Below are 17,639 nucleotides of genomic sequence, written 5' to 3'. Positions count from 1 at the left end.
TGCTGACTTGTATTTTCTTGAAAGTGAGTGATTCTTCCTACTTGCACTATCTAGAATGTTGCAAGGAGAGAGGATACACATTCATGTACCAGAAAGTAGGAGAAAAATACTAAATTTTAATTGCTATTAAAACACTGAAGTTGAACAGTGGTATTGGTGTGACTGGGAGATGTATGCTATACCTTTTTTTTTTTCTCTTTCTCCCCATTTAGGAGGGCTTTCGAGCTGCTGCTCTGCTGCTGAACAGCATGCAGTCTTTTCGGGAGCAAAGTAGTTACCACGGAAACCAGCAGAGCTACCCGCAGGAAGTGCACGGTTCATCCCGACTGGAAGAGTTCAGCCCCCGCCAGCAGGCCCAGATGTTCCAGAGCTTTGGAGGAGGTGCTGGCAGTGGACGTCGTGGAGCAACAGGAGCCTCTACAGCAATGCCTGGTGAGAGCTCTGGCCATCAGAGCTACCAAGGTTTCAGAAAAGAAGCAGGAGAGTTTTACTATATGGCTGCCAACAAAGATCCAGTGGCGTCAGGAGGGCAGCAGCCACCTCAGCGCAGGCCTTCTGGACCAGTACAGAGCTATGGGCCCCCTCAGGGGAGTAGCTTTGGGAGTCAGTATGGGAGTGAGGGACATGTGGGCCAGTTTCAAACACAGCACTCGACCCTTGGGGGTGTATCCCACTACCAACAGGATTATACTGGTCCTTTTTCTCCAGGGAGTGCCCAGTATCAGCAGCAGGCTTCTAGCCAGCAGCAGCAGGTGCAGCAGCTGAGACAGCAGATCTATCAGTCTCATCAGCCTTTACCCCAGGCTTCCAACCAGTCTGCTTCTGGCACCTCACACTTGCAGCCAATGCAGCGTCCATCCACCCTGCCTTCCTCTGCTTCTGGGTACCAGTTACGAGTGGGTCAGTTCAGCCAACACTATCAGCCACCTTCGTCATCTTCCTCCTCCTCTTTCCCCTCCCCACAGCGTTTTGGCCAGTCAGGACAGAATTATGACGGAAGCTACAGTGTGAATTCTGGGTCGCAGTATGAAGGCCATGCTGTGGGTTCCAATGCACAGGCATATGGGACCCAGTCAAACTACAGCTTTCAGACTCAACCGATAAAAAGCTTTGAGCAGTCTAAGCTGCCCCAAAGTGGGCAGCAGGGGCAGCAGCAACAGCACCCACCTCAGCACGTAATGCAGTATTCAAATGCTGCCACCAAGCTCTCTCTTCAAAGTCAAGTGGGACAATACAGCCAGACTGAAGTTCCTGTGAGGTCGCCGATGCAGTTCCACCAAAACTTCAGTCCAATCTCTAATCCGTCTCCTGCTGCATCTGTGGTCCAGTCTCCAAGCTGCAGCTCTACCCCTTCTCCACTCATGCCAGGTGGAGAAAATCTCCAGTGTGGGCAAGGCAACATGTCCATGGGTTCTAGAAACCGAATCCTGCAGATGATGCCTCAGCTTAGTCCTACACCATCTATGATGCCAAGCCCCAATGCTCATGCAGGAGGATTCAAGGGGTTTGGGCTGGAAGGCCTGCAGGAAAAAAGGCTCACAGATCCAGGGCTGAGCAGCCTGAGCGCTCTAAGTTCTCAAGTGGCCAATCTGCCCAATACAGTCCAGCACATGTTGCTCTCAGATGCCTTGGCACCTCAGAAAAAGAGTTCCAAAAGGTCATCCTCTTCAAAGAAGGCCGACAGCTGCACCAACTCAGAAGGCTCCTCCCAGGCAGAGGAGCAACTTAAGTCTCCCCTGGCAGAGTCCCTTGATGGTGGCTGTTCCAGTAGTTCAGAGGATCAGGGGGAAAGGGTGAGACAGCTGAGTGGTCAGAGCACCAGCTCTGACACCACTTACAAAGGGGGTAACTTAGAGAGATCCAACTCCTCACCAGCACAAGGCTCTCAGAATGAGCCATCAAAACTCAGCAGCAGCCCTGCAGCTAGGGAAGATGTGGCCTCCCCTGATGGGAAGGAAGCTGTGGTAGCTGTGGAAAATGCTCCAAAAGTGAATGAAAAAGCAGTTGGGGTGATTGTCTCCCGGGAAGCCATGACAGGAAGAGTAGAAAAGTCAGGTGGACAAGATAAACCTGCACAAGATGATGCTTCCACAGCCACTCAGGCACCAGCTAGTGCTAGTGGAGCAAAAGAAGCTGGGCACACAGGGACGCAGCCAGAAACTCAAGGAGGAGGTAAAGGGAGCAAGAGTGGAGATAACACTAACCATAACGGAGAGGGGAACAGCCAGCCTAGTCATGCAGTTGTTGGGCCAAATTTTCCTGCAAGAACAGAACCGTCCAAATCTCCTGGCAGTTTGAGATACAGTTACAAGGACAATATAGCAGCTGGTATACAGAGAAATATCAGCAGCTTTTCACAGTATCCTTCTGGTCAAGAAAAAGGGGATTTTCCAGGGCACAGTGAGCGCAAAGGCCGGAATGAGAAGTTTCCTAGCCTCCTACAGGAGGTCTTACAAGGGTACCACCATCATCCAGACAGAAGGTATTCTAGGAATGCACAGGAGCATTCTGGGATGGCTGGGAGTTTGGAGGGAGCCATGAGGCCCAATATCTTAATTAGTCAAACCAATGAATTGGCCAATAGAGGCCTCTTAAATAAAAGCATGGGATCTCTCCTGGAAGGTCCTCACTGGGGTCCCTGGGATAGGAAGTCGAGCAGCACAGCTCCTGACATGAAGCAGATAAATCTAGCTGATTACCCTATTGCTAGAAAGTTTGATATGGAATCTCAGTCTTCTGCCCATGAAGGGGGAGCACTCTCAGAGAGGAGATCAGTGATCTGTGACATATCTCCATTAAGGCAACTTGTCAGAGATCCTGGCCCTCACCCAATGGGGCACATGGGTCCTGAGGCCAGAAGTGGAAGGAGTGAACGTCTTGCCCCTGGCTTGAGCCAGTCAGTAATACTCCCTGGTGGTTTAGTATCCATGGAAACAAAGATGAAAGCTCACAGTGGGCAAATAAAAGAAGAAGATTTTGAACAGTCAAAGAGCTCTGCTAGTCTCAATAATAAAAAAACAGGAGACCATTGTCATCCTGCTGGCATCAAGCATGAATCTTTCCGAGGCAACGCTAGCCCTGGAGCTGCAGTCTCTGATGCTGCTCCAGACTACATTCCCCAGCAGGACAGCAGATCGACACAGATGAGACGAGCACCTGGCAGAACTGGAAGCAGCAGGGGTAAATCACCTTCTCAATTTCAGGATCTTGCTGATAAGCTGAAAATGTCACCAGGCAGAAGCAGAGGCCCAGCGACAGATCTGCATCACATGAACCCCCACATGACGCTATCTGAAAGAGTAAACAGGGGTTCCTTGCATTCTGCTTACCCTCAGAATTCAGAAGGCCTATCTTTGGCTTCAGCATACCACACAAATGCTAGGCCTCATGGTTTCGGTGACCCTAACCAGAGTTTAAATTCCCAGTATCATTACAAGAGACAGATATACCAGCAGCAGCAAGAAGAATACAAAGATTGGGCAAGCAGCACTGCTCAGGGTGTGATTGCTGCAGCTCAGCACAGGCAGGAAGGAGCAAGGAAGAGCCCAAGACAACAGCAGTTTCTGGAAAGAGTAAGGAGTCCCTTAAAAAATGACAAGGATGGAATGATGTACCTTCAGGGTAGCTCTTATCATGATACTGGAAGCCAGGAAGCTGGGCGCTGCCTTATGGGGAGTGACAGTACTCAGAGCAAATGCACCGAACTGAAACACGGCAACCAGAAGTTGCAGCATCACGAATCTGGTTGGGACCTCTCTCGGCAAACTTCTCCTGCCAAAAGCAGTGGCCCTCTCGGAGCAGTCAACCAAAAAAGATTTTGCCCTCAAGAAAGTGATGGGCATCGACGAGAGGAGTCTACAGACTTGCCCAAGCCTGGTAATGCCATGCTCAGGCTCCCTGGCCAGGAAGACCAGTCTCCTCAAAATCCATTAATTATGAGGAGGAGAGTCCGTTCTTTCATCTCGCCTATCCCTACCAAAAGACAGCCACAGGATATGAAGAACAGTGGCAGTGAAGATAAAGGGCGACTGATGGCTTCAGCAAAAGAAGGAGCTGATAAAACATACAACTCCTACGCCCATTCATCTCAAAGCCAAGATGTTGGCAAGTCAGTTGCAAAGGGAGATTCCTTCAAGGACCTGCCAAGTCCTGATAATAGGAATTGCCCTGCTGTTTCCCTCACAAGCCCGGCTAAGACCAAAATACTGCCCCCGAGAAAGGGGCGAGGATTAAAACTGGAAGCTATTGTTCAAAAAATTACATCTCCCAATATTAGGAGAAGTGTTTCTACCAACAGTGCTGAAACTGGTGCAGATACTGTCACTCTTGATGACATTCTGTCCCTTAAGAGCGGACCTGAAGGAGGAAACGTGGCTGGACATGGACCAGAGGCTGAGAAGAGAAAAGGAGACATGTCAGATCAAGTGGGGCCGGCAAGCCAGGATACAGCTGGTGAAATAACTCTTCCGAGATCTTCAGAAGAGTGGCAGAGCAGTGAGGATGATAAAACCAAGAAAGAGGTCCCTGAAACTGCCAGTGTTGGTAAAGAAGGAGCAGGATCCAGTGCAGCACCACCACCGTCTCAGAAATCAGGTGGTCAGGGAAGAGCTGATGGATCTGTAAGCGGAGCTGGAACTCTGACCTTTTCCGACTCAAAAACAATTTCCCCTTCCAGTGTGTTTACTTCTGAACCAAATCCAAAGTCTGAGGAAAAAGATGGAGATGTGACAAACATTTCACCCAAGCCAGATGGTTTCCCTCCAAAGGGATATTTTCCCTCTGGAAAGAAAAAGGGGAGGCCAATTGGGAGCGTGAACAAGCAGAAGAAGCAGCAGCAGCAACAGCAGCAGCAGCAACAGCAGCAACTGCCACCACCTCCGCCACCTCCACCAGTACCTTCACAGTCTTCAGAAGGGGTAGGTGGTGGTGAGCCAAAGCCGAAGAGGCAAAGGAGGGAGAGGCGAAAACCTGCAGCGCAGCCACGGAAGCGGAAGCCTAGACGGGCTGCTCCAATTGTGGAGCCTCAAGAACCAGAGATCAAGCTTAAATACGCTACCCAGTCTGTAGATAAAACTGACTCCAAGAATAAGTCCTTTTTCCCTTATATTCATGTGGTAAACAAGTGTGAATTAGGCGCTGTGTGCACAATCATTAATGCGGAGGAAGAGGAGCAGAACAAATTGGTGAGGGGTCGGAAAGGACAGAGGTCTTCAACACCCCCTCCTAGCAATGCAGAGAGCAAAGTGCTGCCCACCTCAACTTTCATGCTGCAGGGCCCTGTAGTAACAGAGTCTTCTGTCTTAGGGCATCTGGTTTGCTGCCTGTGTGGCAAATGGGCCAGCTATCGTAACATGGGTGACCTCTTTGGTCCTTTCTACCCCCAGGATTACGCAGCCACTTTGCCCAAGAACCCACCTCCAAAGAGGGCCACAGAAATGCAGAGCAAGGTCAAGGTACGGCACAAAAGTGCTTCTAATGGTTCCAAGACAGATACGGAGGAGGAGGAGGAACAGCAACAACAGAAGGAACAAAGAAGCCTAGCTGCTCATCCCCGCTTTAAGAGGCGGCACCGCTCTGAGGACTGTAGTGGAGCCTCTCGGTCACTTTCAAGGGGAGCTTCTTGTAAAAAAGCAACCACTGACGGTGGCAGTGGTGGTGAAAAGACTCCTTTGGACTCAAAACCCTCTATGGCCACTTCAGAAGGTGGCACTGAGCTGGAGTTACAAATTCCTGAACTACCTCTTGACAGCAATGAATTTTGGGTCCATGAGGGTTGTATTCTCTGGGCCAATGGGATCTACCTGGTCTGTGGCAGGCTCTATGGGCTGCAGGAAGCTGTGGAGATCGCAAGAGAGATGGTGAGTACCTAACCTTGCTATACAAAATTATTTGTTTTCATTTGCAATACGTGTACCACTTCGAATTCCGTTTTTCCTTGTTCTTCTCTCATGTCTTAAGCAATCATCTTTCATCTTAAATAAATCTCTGGTGATGTTCTTTTGATGGCCTTGTTTAGCTCTCTGCCACACCTGATCAGACAGATTTTTCAGGCATCAAAAAGCTGCATGTTCATTATTGGATGTCCAAAGGCTTTCTTGTGACTATAATGATCTTTTTCTCCTCCTTATTCTATCCCATTAGATATTTAAGGTATTTTAGGGCTTTTCGAGGAGTCATACAGTGAAAGGGCAAGTGGCAGCAGACACAAATTACAACGGAGAAAATTCTAATTCAATATTAGGCAAAAAAATTCACAGTGAGAGTGGTCAACCATTGAACTGAGGGAGGGGGAATGACAGACAAGCTGTGGTATATCTGTTCTTGGAGGTGCACAAATGTGACTGGGCAAGGGCCTAAGCAACCCACTTTACCTCTGAATTTGGATCCAGCTTCAAAGTTGGCTCTGCTTTCAGCAGGGATCCCTTCCACCCGAAGTTATTCTGTGACTGTAATGCGTATTGCACAACTGTAGGAGAATTTGCAGTCCTTGCAAAATAAGGTGGATAGAGTAGAATCGCACAGAGGTCTGTAAGCTTTAAGTGAAACCTGGATGGGTTTAGTACCGATGAATTCAATAGGAATTACACCACAAATCATACTGATAATTGACTTTCTCCAGAGTATGAGTATACAATGAGTGAGAAGAAATATGTAAAATTAAAGCGGGGACAAAGGGAGAATTTTATTCACAACCACACCTAGTTGTGGATGGAGACACTCTCTATTCCCGATTTTCTGAGACAGAAGCTGACACTTTACAACCACAGTTAATGTGGCTTTCTTTGCCATCATCAGTACTGCATCCCTTTATTTATGGTTACCTTTTGCATTACGCTCTCTGTCCTGGGTCAGACCATGGAAGAGGCACTAGACTACATTTTCCTGTTGCCTTCAGATTCTTCCGTTTCTGAACAGTGTTGGGATCCTGTTTTTATCTTTTCTTCACTCTGTATTGTTACATACAGTGTGCTCATTTCCTCCCCACAAGCTTTTCTCTTCAGGTTTGATTTCTGGCTTGTTCTGCATTTTCACTCACAGTTCTTTGACAGTAATTACATGCTTCTTTGCCCTAACTTGATTTGGCCTGCATTCTTGTTTCTAGCCTCTCATTAAACAAAGTCAGTTAATTTCATTTGGTTTTCATTGAGCTGTGCGTGCATGCTTGTTCTGATGCAACTGCTGAATTTCTTATCTCTGATAATTGCAAGGTTTCTTTCAGAATCTCCACCACCATTTGGATTCTACTTGCAATGTGGCTGTGCTTTCATATGTCTTGTAGTTCACCTGTGTTTTGAATTTGGATCTCTCCAGCCTGATTTGTCCCTTTATCCTGTTTTCAGGATGTCTTTCATTTATGATCCATGTTCTCCCAATAGCAAATACCTTCTTTGCAAGTTCTTGAACCACTCTAGCAATCCTTTTTGTGTTCATGTACCTGGAAAGGGGACATGCCTGGCAGTGCTATGCTAATGGGCTGTAATCAAACTTGACAAATAGTAGCCCATTATCCATAACATTTTTATAGGGGTTTTACATTTGTTTGACATCTAGTTCTTTCCCTGCATGGGATCTTGATGACTTTCTGACTGAATACACTTTGGCCTACCCTTTATCACTTTCTTCCAACTGTTATCATCATCTTCTTGTCACAAATATAAAGTGGTTTTTTTTTTTTTTTTTTTCCTCCTTAACCCTTTCATCTGCCCTTATGGCACCCTACAAGAACATCTCCTTATCTCCCTTGAACCTTGTGTCCTTTCTGTCTTACCTCTTTCCTTTAATCACTTGCTCAACTCCTAGCTTTTATTTTCCCTCGTAGTACCTGCAGACATGAGTGTTTCCCATTTTTTTTTTAAAAAAGTGTACAAAATGCCTGTGGCCTCTCTTGGCTTTGCACCTACCTCTTAATTTCCTTTCCCTTTTTTCATCTCAAAATTCTTTGAGTGCATTGTCTGGGGCTCTTGTCCTCCACTGTGACTTCAATTGTGCTCTGCTACAATTGTAATCGGTGTTTACGGTGATCTCTTCCTAGCTAAGGTTCAGATCCAGTACTTCATTTTCCTTTCCCTGTCAGCTACATTTGTCACTATCAGCTGTGCTGCTCTTGAAGTGTTGTTACACCTTTGTTTCCCGTCTGTGTCCTCTTTTGATTACCTCCTTTCTTTCCACTGTTCTTGTAGAGGCTGTTGTTCGTTACTCTCAGCTTTTTGTGTGGGGTTCACTCAAGTTCTGCTTGTGTTTTCCTTCCCTTTATCCTGGAGTGCCGTGCTTTTGGGTAGCTTTTGGTAACCCGGTCACTTCTTTCCAGAGTCTTTTAGAGCTTCCTTTTTGCTGCTGATTCACGTTCTTCTGCCACGAACTTAAAAATGGTTCTTTAATCCCAGACTCTCACTTCAAAACGTGGCTTTTAATCTACATCATCCTTAATCCATCGTCTGCCATCTTGTCCTGATTTTCCTGTCACTCAGATCCAAAATCTCATTTAATTTAAAAATTATTTCTTCCTAATCCTTCCTATTTAAGACTGTAAGAAATACTGCTTACTTTCTGTGTATGAGACGTAATATTTAGCCTTTTCAGTGCTCTCCACTGTTGCGTCTGGGTCCATTTTTAATCTGATTATAAGACTGAACTTTCAGAGGCGGAGACCATTTTCTTGTGTGTGCTTTATTTTGTTATGTCTTGTACAAACACCGTAACTGGTGTTTTAGCTGAATGCTGGGCTCTTCTGCATTACATCCCTAAGAGTAAGCCATCTTTCTCTTTCACCTCTGTCACAAATAATGGAATAGGTTTTCTCCTAACATTTTTTTCCTTAACCTTTTTATCCTGTTGTAGCGAAGCATAGTGCTATATTGTTCTCTGGAAGCAGTATATCCTCCCCCTTCGGTTAGGAGAGAGTTATGTGCAACACAAAGATGGCAGTCAGGATATTCAGAGGTGTGCCTGCCAGAAGCCATCCCCAGGCAGTGGAAAGGCTCTGTTGAACTAGACTCTTTTGCCCCACTGCCTGAGGATAGCCTTCTGGCTCAGACAGCTGATTTCCTATGCTTGTGGTGTATGCTCTTTTTTACCTCTTCCTTGCTTTGCAAGTGCATTTTCTTTTTGTTCCCTCTGACGTGCAGTTTGTCAGTGTTAGTGTCCTGGAAAAGCAGATGTGCAAACCATGTAGCTGCTTGCTAGCAGGAGAGAGTAGACATATGTGTGCACAAGCATACAGAAATCTAGGTCTTAGATTTGGTCTGGGGTAAGGAAAGACATTCATTTATGGCATACGAAGGGTCATGAGCCTGGAAGTGAATAATTGATATATGTAATGCATTCTGTGCAAATGGAATACTGCCATAATTCAAAATCTATGTAAACTGTTTGTAGTACAAAAGGCAAATGCGCACCAAATTTAAACTGAATCCATACCGTTGAGTTGCAATACTTTCTTTAGAGATCTGGCTCTATTGTTGCTGCTTATGCAGCATCCTAGTATAGAAATGAGAAAACTTAATCTTCTAGTCAAAGGCTCTAAACCATCAAACAATGTTTTAGAGGTAGTGGCATAAGTAACTTGCTCTGCATTTCTTCTTCTCACACAAACTCACCTGTTTTTTCTCACATGGAAGCTTTTTTGTTTTTTCCCCAAAGATCTCTGCTTCTTGTTTGCCTTCCAGAATCAGGAAGGAATTTGAAGCATTTTTCTTGCTATGTAAAGTTTTCTGTTTCTTGTGAATAAATGTCTTTGTCTTACTGCAGGGTTTTTTTTGAGAATAGCCCTGTAGTCAATCTCAAGGAAGGTTCAGAATGTATGTGAAGCTGCTCAAAGATTGACTTGTACCAGATGCTCTAGAAGAATTTGAGATGAGAAGGAATTATCTTAAAAAGGTTTCTCAAACTGTGAAGTCACTCTCCTGAGCTTTGAGCTTTCCTTAAAGTCTGATTTCACCCTAGACTGGAAATGATGTGAATGATTATCTTCTCAGCAGCAATCCAGCTGGTTTCCAAAGTACTAGAATCTGCCCTTCTCAAAGGCAAAAAGGTGTTCCTCTTTCACTGGCCACTCCAGAAGGCTTCTTGGCTCTGAGAATGCGAATACCTGATCAAATTAATTGGGCTGTTTCAGTTGCAGAATGGCTTAATCCTCCTTATTTTGAGGTTCATTTAGATACCCCATTAGATGGGCACCTGCCAAGTACTCTGTATTTCTCTCTTAAACTTCTTGTTAAACCATAGTAATTGGCCTACTTGCAGGTAGACATTTTTGGTTCCAAGGCTAATGAAATCTTGAACTGAAAAAATGACATCTCCCTAGTGCTGGGTGATCCTCTTGCCTGTAGAATGCTTTCCTTCAAATATTGAAGGTGACCAGGCACTGTGTTTTGGACTGCTTAGGTAAAGCAGATTATAAGTGATTTGGGATATGATCTTTGCCTTATGATAGTAGGAATCATACAGCAGATATTCCTGCAGCAGGTTTGAAAATATATCCATATTCTTCCTCTGGAATTTTTTTGGTCTCTTATTACAGTCATGTCAACGATTTCTTTGCAATTACAGATTTGGAAAACTAACAATTGCATGCAATTTGCTATAAATACCTTTAAAACAGTTTCCTACCTTGTTTATCTTTTCATTGTTTTCCTATTCATGAGAAATTAATTTTCATTCAAGAGGAAATCTTGGTTACCTTTGAAACTGGCGAAATTCTAAAGTTAGTTTGGTAGTTTTCAGCAGAGTTAATGTTCAAAAGAATTAATGATTTTTATTCTCAGTATTAAATTTAAGAAACTGTAAGTGAAGAGAACAATGCAGAGAACATTCTGTGTGTTAGGTTGAGTTGCAGAATCCAAGAAGATAGTTTTACTATTGTTTTGTAAAAAGCTATTCACTAGGAGGTGGTATGATGTTCCTCTGGCCTAGCACAGGTATTATTTCTGGGGTTGTGGGTTTTTTTGTTTTTGTTTCCCCGCCCCCCCCCCCCCCCCCCCCCCCGCCCATTGTCAGAATTGACCTTGTTGAAGGAAAATCTAGCTCTTGTTTCTGCTGACAGTGCTCTCTGAAAGGAGAACTTGTTTATCCCCCTTTTAAAGATCTTTTAAAAGGTCTAAAGAATGTAATGCTTTTCTCATTCCCAGTTTGAGAAATCTTTTTAATCCTTATACGCAGAAAGAAGTCCTTCGAACCTTCTTCCTATGTTGCTGCTTGTTAAAAGGTTCATCTTGGGTTTCAGTCAGGAGATCTTCAGAGTAACAAGCGGTGTAGGGTAAAATCTGCCCATGATCTACAGTAAAATGGAAGCAGATTCTGGGTTTTCTCTCACCGGTCTGGAATTTTGTCTGCCTGACTCTCCATGGATTATCTTTTCAAAGCCTGCTGCTTACCTGAAGAGGAGAAATCTGCCTGTTTCAGGACTGTTAAAAAAACCTGTTCAGAAGATCCGACTGACTTTGGAGAAGGTTCTTAAAAAAACACATATGGGCTCACAGAAGTTCAGAACCTAAATGCATGTCTCTTTCTTTGCAAATTGATACTTTGATTTGAATTTTTCACTAGTGTGGGGCAGTGGCAGCCTTCTGGCTGATGTTGAGTGTGCCTTTGTTAGTTTGTAGGGCTGGAGGTAGGTTTACATATGCTATCCAGATTTCACAGAGAACAACTTCTGTTTTCACACAGAAAAGCTGTTCTTGACCACTTAAGACTCTTGCTAGTTGATCTCACAGTATTTTACCTGTGGAAATCTCTACCATAGAGGAAATAAGGATTGCCTATCTATAATATTTTGTTTACTCTCTTCCTTTCATAGAATAATTTTCTTTTGTTTATCTCTACCATTCTGGACCCTAACTGTAGATCAGGTAGAGAAAGGTGCCTAGAGTGATCACTGGGAATTAAACTATTTATATTCTCAGATCTGGGAAATCAAAGTCTAACAAAACCAGTCCTACACACTGTAAGTAATTGGTTTTAAAAGGTTCCTAACTGTGTGGCTAATCAAATGCCTAAGCTAGGGAATCAGTAGAACTGAGAAAATCATGTAAGGTTAGCTACCTCTGGCAAAACAAAGCAAAGAGTTTCTAGCCCCAGAAACCAGAGTTATGTGGCACCATGAGTCTAAAGGTATCTGTTTATTCTGAATGTCTGATTTGGCATAGGTGTGCTTTGTTATCCGTAAGGCAGGCTAGGAGTGAGTTGCTGTCGAGGGGTGATCCTACTTTATCCTCTCTGCAAGCTGCTCGCTCCCACTGTTTCCCTTATGCTGGATCTACCAACTGTGCGTTTGCACAGTGGGTTGATTTTTAGCTAGCTAGTCCATCAGAAGACTAGCTTGGCATGGGGGATCTTTGTGCCAGATCAGCCATCTGAATCTGCTTACTCTCTGAACCATGTTTGCTATGTCTGACAGGGAGGGCCCTTTCCACTGATAATTATAACCATTAGATCAAGTTAGCTGTAACACGAAATTGTACCCAGGTGACACCACCACTTGGAAGTGGTTTAGGCCCATGGTGCTACTTTTTCAAAGTGTTGGGAGGTGAAGGCTGACCTCTTATTCATTATCCTTCTTTTTAGAGAGGAAAAATGTGCAGAACCTGACATATTTTTTCCTTTCTGCCTTCCCCCCTGCCCCCCCCCCCCAAAAAAAACCCAACCCTCAAGTGTAGTTCTGCATCAGGTCAGGGTTCAGCTGAAATAATAACCAGCTGCTTCAAAGACCACATGCCTGACAAACACAGAAAGAGAAACCTGTGTTTCTTACACCCAGACCTGTAATAGTAGGGAAAAATTTCCGGAGTAGGAAGAAGTGACACTGGAGCTTAATTTTTCACTCTGGGGAAAGGGAAATCAGTAACAAATTAAAAACCTGCCTGCTAGCAGTGGTTGAAAAAAAGAGTGTATTGAGAACATTGTCTGCTTATTTTTATCTCTGGCAACAGCTTTTAGTATGCTTTAACCCCTCAAGTGAGGAGTGCCATAGAATTTTGAGACATCTTCTCCAATTACCCTTAAAGTGGTTGAGTTCTTGGTTTTCGTTGACAAACTGCATCCAAACACCAAGTTGCCTGAGCTGGAAATATGCTCGCTCTTTCTTGAAGACAGTCCTTAGTACAACGAGCTTAACATTCATTTTCATGCCTCAGGAAATGGCAGCATCTTTAGTATTCTTCCGCAGTGTTAGAAAAATAAGGAAGCATGAAATTTTGGGTGGTGAAGAAATTCTGAAAGACAGGCTGAATAATGAACTTCAGATTCGGTTTTCTCAGAAAGGCATTGCCATCTGCTGTGCTACTGAAACTCTCTGTGCTGTCATGACTCCTGGTCTGTAAGAGTGTGCCGCCACAGAGATGAGAACCTCGTAGGAGCCTCTGTTGTATCTCAGTTCATTGCCTTCCTCTGTTAAGGACCTAGAAGCGTGAATGACTAGTGCTACAGCACTTTGTAGCTCACAGCAGCTCTGTGTATTGGTATTGCAAGCCTCAAATGCTGAAGAGGTGGGCAGGTAGATTCCACATCTACGTTTCTGATGCATATATTTCAGTATCTTGAGTGACTGGAAGCCATTAATCAAATTGACTTTATTGTGAGTAGAAATCAGGTAAAACTGGTGAAGCGTATTGGTGATCCTGGATTGTAGATGTCAGGAGTTACAGTTTAGTTGAGGTCTCAAATATAAAGATGATGAGGGGAAAAGAGGAAAGATTTCTCCAGTATTGACCCTCTGTATGGGGGCAGAGAGAAGATGAAGGGTAGGCAGGGAAGTAATTTTTGTGCATCATTACTAGCAGACTCCTTTGCCATTAGCTTATCCCAAAAGCATTATGTCTGCGCTTGCATGTGGTTTTATATTTTACTGTTTGTCTAGCATGTGGAGTGAGGAAAGCAGAAAATGGATATACTGACAATAGAGCGTTGGGAAAGAATAGGATGTTTAACCGCTTAACAGTAGTTGTAGCCAGGAGCACTGGAAACTTATGTAAAAAGGAACTTGCTTATTCCACAGTTGTCGCCTTTCTATAAACCATCAGGGATCGTCAAAATCTGTGTACAATTTTAGTTTAAAAATACATTTAAGTAACATTAATTTCTAAGAAGCTCTTCCAAATGTGAATGGGGCATTCTCTGTGCAGGAGATTTCTAAACAAAGCTGTAGACCTTTTTGTCTGACTATCCACAAGCTCACACAATCATTTTTATAAGATTTAAGTTGCCTGTTTCTGTAGAGATGCCAAACTCTTGCTAAATTCTCAATAGCGACTGAATACAATCCAATTATGTGTCATTTTAGTTTGAATCTCTTTAAGCTGTGCTGGCAAAAAGTTGTTAAAATTCCGTAAAACTGGGGAGGAGGGCTGTTGTGCTGTTTGTGTTTTGTTTTGTTAACTTAAACTGAATTAACCTTTTTTAACTTAGATTAATTCCAGATGATAATCACTTGAGCTGTATCCTATTAACTTCATGAGAAGAATGCTACTAACAAAAGTGTTGAAGGACGTTCAAGAACTTTAGAAGTTTATTCTGCTCCACACCTCTGTGCTTAAAGTGATTGATACTTGATTACAACTAGACAAAAAATGCAAACCATAAAAAATATTTTCCATGATTTTGAAAAAATATTTCTTCTTAATATTTCGTTACTTGTTCAGTTTGATAAGAGGTTAATTTCTGCAGATAAGAATTCATTACTTTCTGTTACATAATATTGTATGGGCTATTAGAATTACATTCTATCGTTTGTAAGACTTTTAAATAAAAAAATGTACAGTATCTCCATTATATTTTTAAAATGAAAGTTATCCTGAATCCTTTGATCACTGAATAAGCAGAAATAATGCTTCAGCTCTACTAATGTTCCAACATTCATAATAAAGGAAAGCTCTTCAAATGCTGCAATGCAAACCAAGTTCATAAAAAGCTATATAAGCATAGTGCTTTATGCAGTAGCCAGGCTGGGGTAGGAATGGTGCAGGCAAAACTGAAACACTGATGGTGGTGTGAGATTTTTTTTAAATGTAATATAGAAAGCAGTGTTTAAACTTCTTTCTTCTCAAAAGTAAATTTTCATCTATCTGCCCATTATAAACCTAGTTATATAACCCAAATATCTTTTTTTAATTAGAGAAATATGTTCTGAAAGAGGTTAGATTAATTTCCCTAGATTTAGAAAGATGAGTAAAAATAAAACTGAAGTATGATGAGTATTCATTTAATAATTTTAGAAACTACAGCAAGATTAAAGCTCATTTTTTTTTGCCTTGAAGAACGTTACTCTGCAGAGACAGGAACTGGAGAAAAGAGGTTCTGTCTGTGCTGCACTTTGCCTGAGGTTATAGAAGAAGCTAGGAACGGAGTTCAGGTTCCCTGAATCTTAAAACCATCCTTTTCTGCTAATTTAAACTATGCTACTCTTACACTGTTGTGCTCTGGGTAGTTTTTCTTCCTTTCTTGGCACAGGAAATATTTTTCAAACAATTTCATACACTTAGCTGGACCCTGTTTGAAGTATAGGGTAGTCTTCATGGATAGAGCACTTCGGAAAAAAAAGTTATTAATGAACCTTCATTGTAACGAATTGGATCTCAGCCAGCTGCTTAGCGATTAAAGTTTAATTGCATGATGATTAGTTTTCATTAGTAAGCAATTAGCATTTAACAGCAGTCTTGTATTGCTAAAGCTATGGGTGAGCATAAGTGGCTTGAGCCATGTTGAGAAGGTATGTAGCTGAAGATGTGGGCACGAGGTTGTTTGGGGAATATGGGCATGGGAATTCTGATGGTAGTTGCCCTCAACAGCTCATTCCTGCGGCAGCGTTGAGCCTGGAGGGGAGATAGGAGCAGGAAACAGAGCAAATGGCCAAAACTGCACAGCCTGGACGTAGGACACGGAGACTGGCTGTGGATTAGCTCTCATGTAGGGAGCTATCAAAAATATTTTTTTTTTCCTCAAAGGGCCCTTTGAAGTTCTGAGTTGCTCTTACAGTAATGATGGTTTCATAGTCTTATGCCACTCCTTTCCACAACTAAACCTGTTTGGTGGTGGTTTTTTTTCAGAATCTGTCCCTGAACTTGATGAAATTCCCATTTGTACTGTGATAACAGTCCTTGATTGCTTTGTGCCGTGGTGGGGTGAATTAGGGGAAAGATGAGTGCAGGGCAAGGGCTGGGGGAAGTGAAATACATGAGGTATAAATGGAATAAGATGAGGGTAAAGGGAGGTAGTAATATAGCAAAAGGTCAAGGCTCCGTTGCTGTTAAAGGTACAAAAGAGCAAAGAGTGTCCCTTGTAAACTGCTTCGGCTCCACTGAGGAGTCTGTTGTGAAGATGAAATACGGTGGTAATTTCATCTAAGCTAAGTTAGGGTTGCTAGAATACATTCTTCTTTCCCACACCTCCCCTTCTGCCAGCAGTACTGCTCTGTGATTGAACCAAGTCAGGTAGCTGATCTGGCTAGCAGATTCTCCCCTCCTGCCTCCTCCTGTGCCTCTCACTTTTATCAGGCTAATTTTTTGGCTGGACCAGCTTTCTTGACTCTCAGTGTCAGTACTGATACAGGGAAGTGCCCCAGCTGGGGATAGGAGCGGGCAGCAGGTTGTGCGAGTACAAACTGATGTCTTAAAATGGTCTGGAAGTGAGTGGACTGGTCAAGACCACTGACTTCAGATAGGAATTTTTTCCAGAATGGTATTACTAATTACACAAACTAGTAAATTCAATAAAAAGTACACTTTAAAATTTATCTAAGGCGGTTCTCAAATTTATATAGCTTTGCAGCATTTATTACTCACGTCAAGTACAACTATCTAGACATGTGAAAACGTAGGGCTTTTTCTTTATTATTATTATTCCATGATCTAGAAGCGCTAGGGACTGGATGCTGCCTCCCCTCCTCTGGCATAATTTGCCAGCTGGAGTAACCTAAAGCAGGCATTTCTCTTCAGTTAAAAGGACTAAAATAGCTACAGTTCCTTTTGAGACATTCTAGCCGTGCTCAGGGGGGTGACTTTAATCATGTGTATCTACTTAAGTTGTCTTCATTCTTGCTGAACTGTTGGTAGGAGCAGACATAACAGCGTAGGACTTAGTGTAAAATACCAACCCTTCTCAAGACACAAAGACCATGGTGAGTGGCAAAGCCTGCCCAGGGCTCTGCGCTGTTTGTTTGTACCTGAGCTACCAGTGGTAAAAATAGAGTGTGTATATCTTCCTGAGGTCTGGTTGCACAACCGATTGTAGCTTAAATACACTAACCCTGTCTCAACAAGCTAATTGTTGTCTGTGTCCTAAGCTTTCCTTCTGAGAAGATCTTAAAGGTTGATGTTAAAAACTGGTTGTGCAGTCTTCACTTATGGGTGACTTTTTTTTTTTTTCCTCCTGTTTCTAGCTCCTTGCGTGTTTTCTTTTGGTTTATGCTTAGGTCCCTTAGTTCTGACTCCCTGTGTGTTTGTCTTTTTCTCATGGCTTATCATTTCACAAAATGTGGTTTTGTTGGTACTTTACCACTACATTGTTGTTAATCGCAGCTTTTTCTGCACCTCTGTCTCCTGTATTCTTACGGAGAACTCATGGTTGCTAAGTTTCAGAAAGTTATTGATGATTAAAGGAGACTGTCCAGTTTCATAAAAGACTTACTACTAAGGGAGGGGAAAAAGGAG

At 43.2% G+C, this 17,639-nt stretch overlaps 1 protein-coding gene across 1 annotated transcript in view; it reads left to right on the top strand.

Annotated features, from left to right (window-relative positions):
• The first annotated feature begins 248 nt into the window (after window positions 1-248).
• TCF20 (transcription factor 20) overlaps window positions 249-17,639 on the top strand; it is a 38,857-nt gene continuing 21,466 nt past the window's right edge. Inside the window, exon 1 of the mRNA XM_009959785.2 lies at window positions 249-5,858. Coding sequence (XP_009958087.2) covers window positions 249-5,858 — 5,610 coding nt within the window. The remainder of the gene's footprint in view (window positions 5,859-17,639) is intronic.

Source organism: Leptosomus discolor, chromosome 1 (assembly GCF_034619465.1).
Source record: "Leptosomus discolor isolate bLepDis1 chromosome 1, bLepDis1.hap2, whole genome shotgun sequence".
Classification (NCBI taxonomy): Eukaryota; Metazoa; Chordata; class Aves; order Leptosomiformes; family Leptosomidae; genus Leptosomus; species Leptosomus discolor.
Note: the sequence above shows the minus strand (reverse complement) of the source record. Positions and strands in the feature narration are given on the sequence as shown.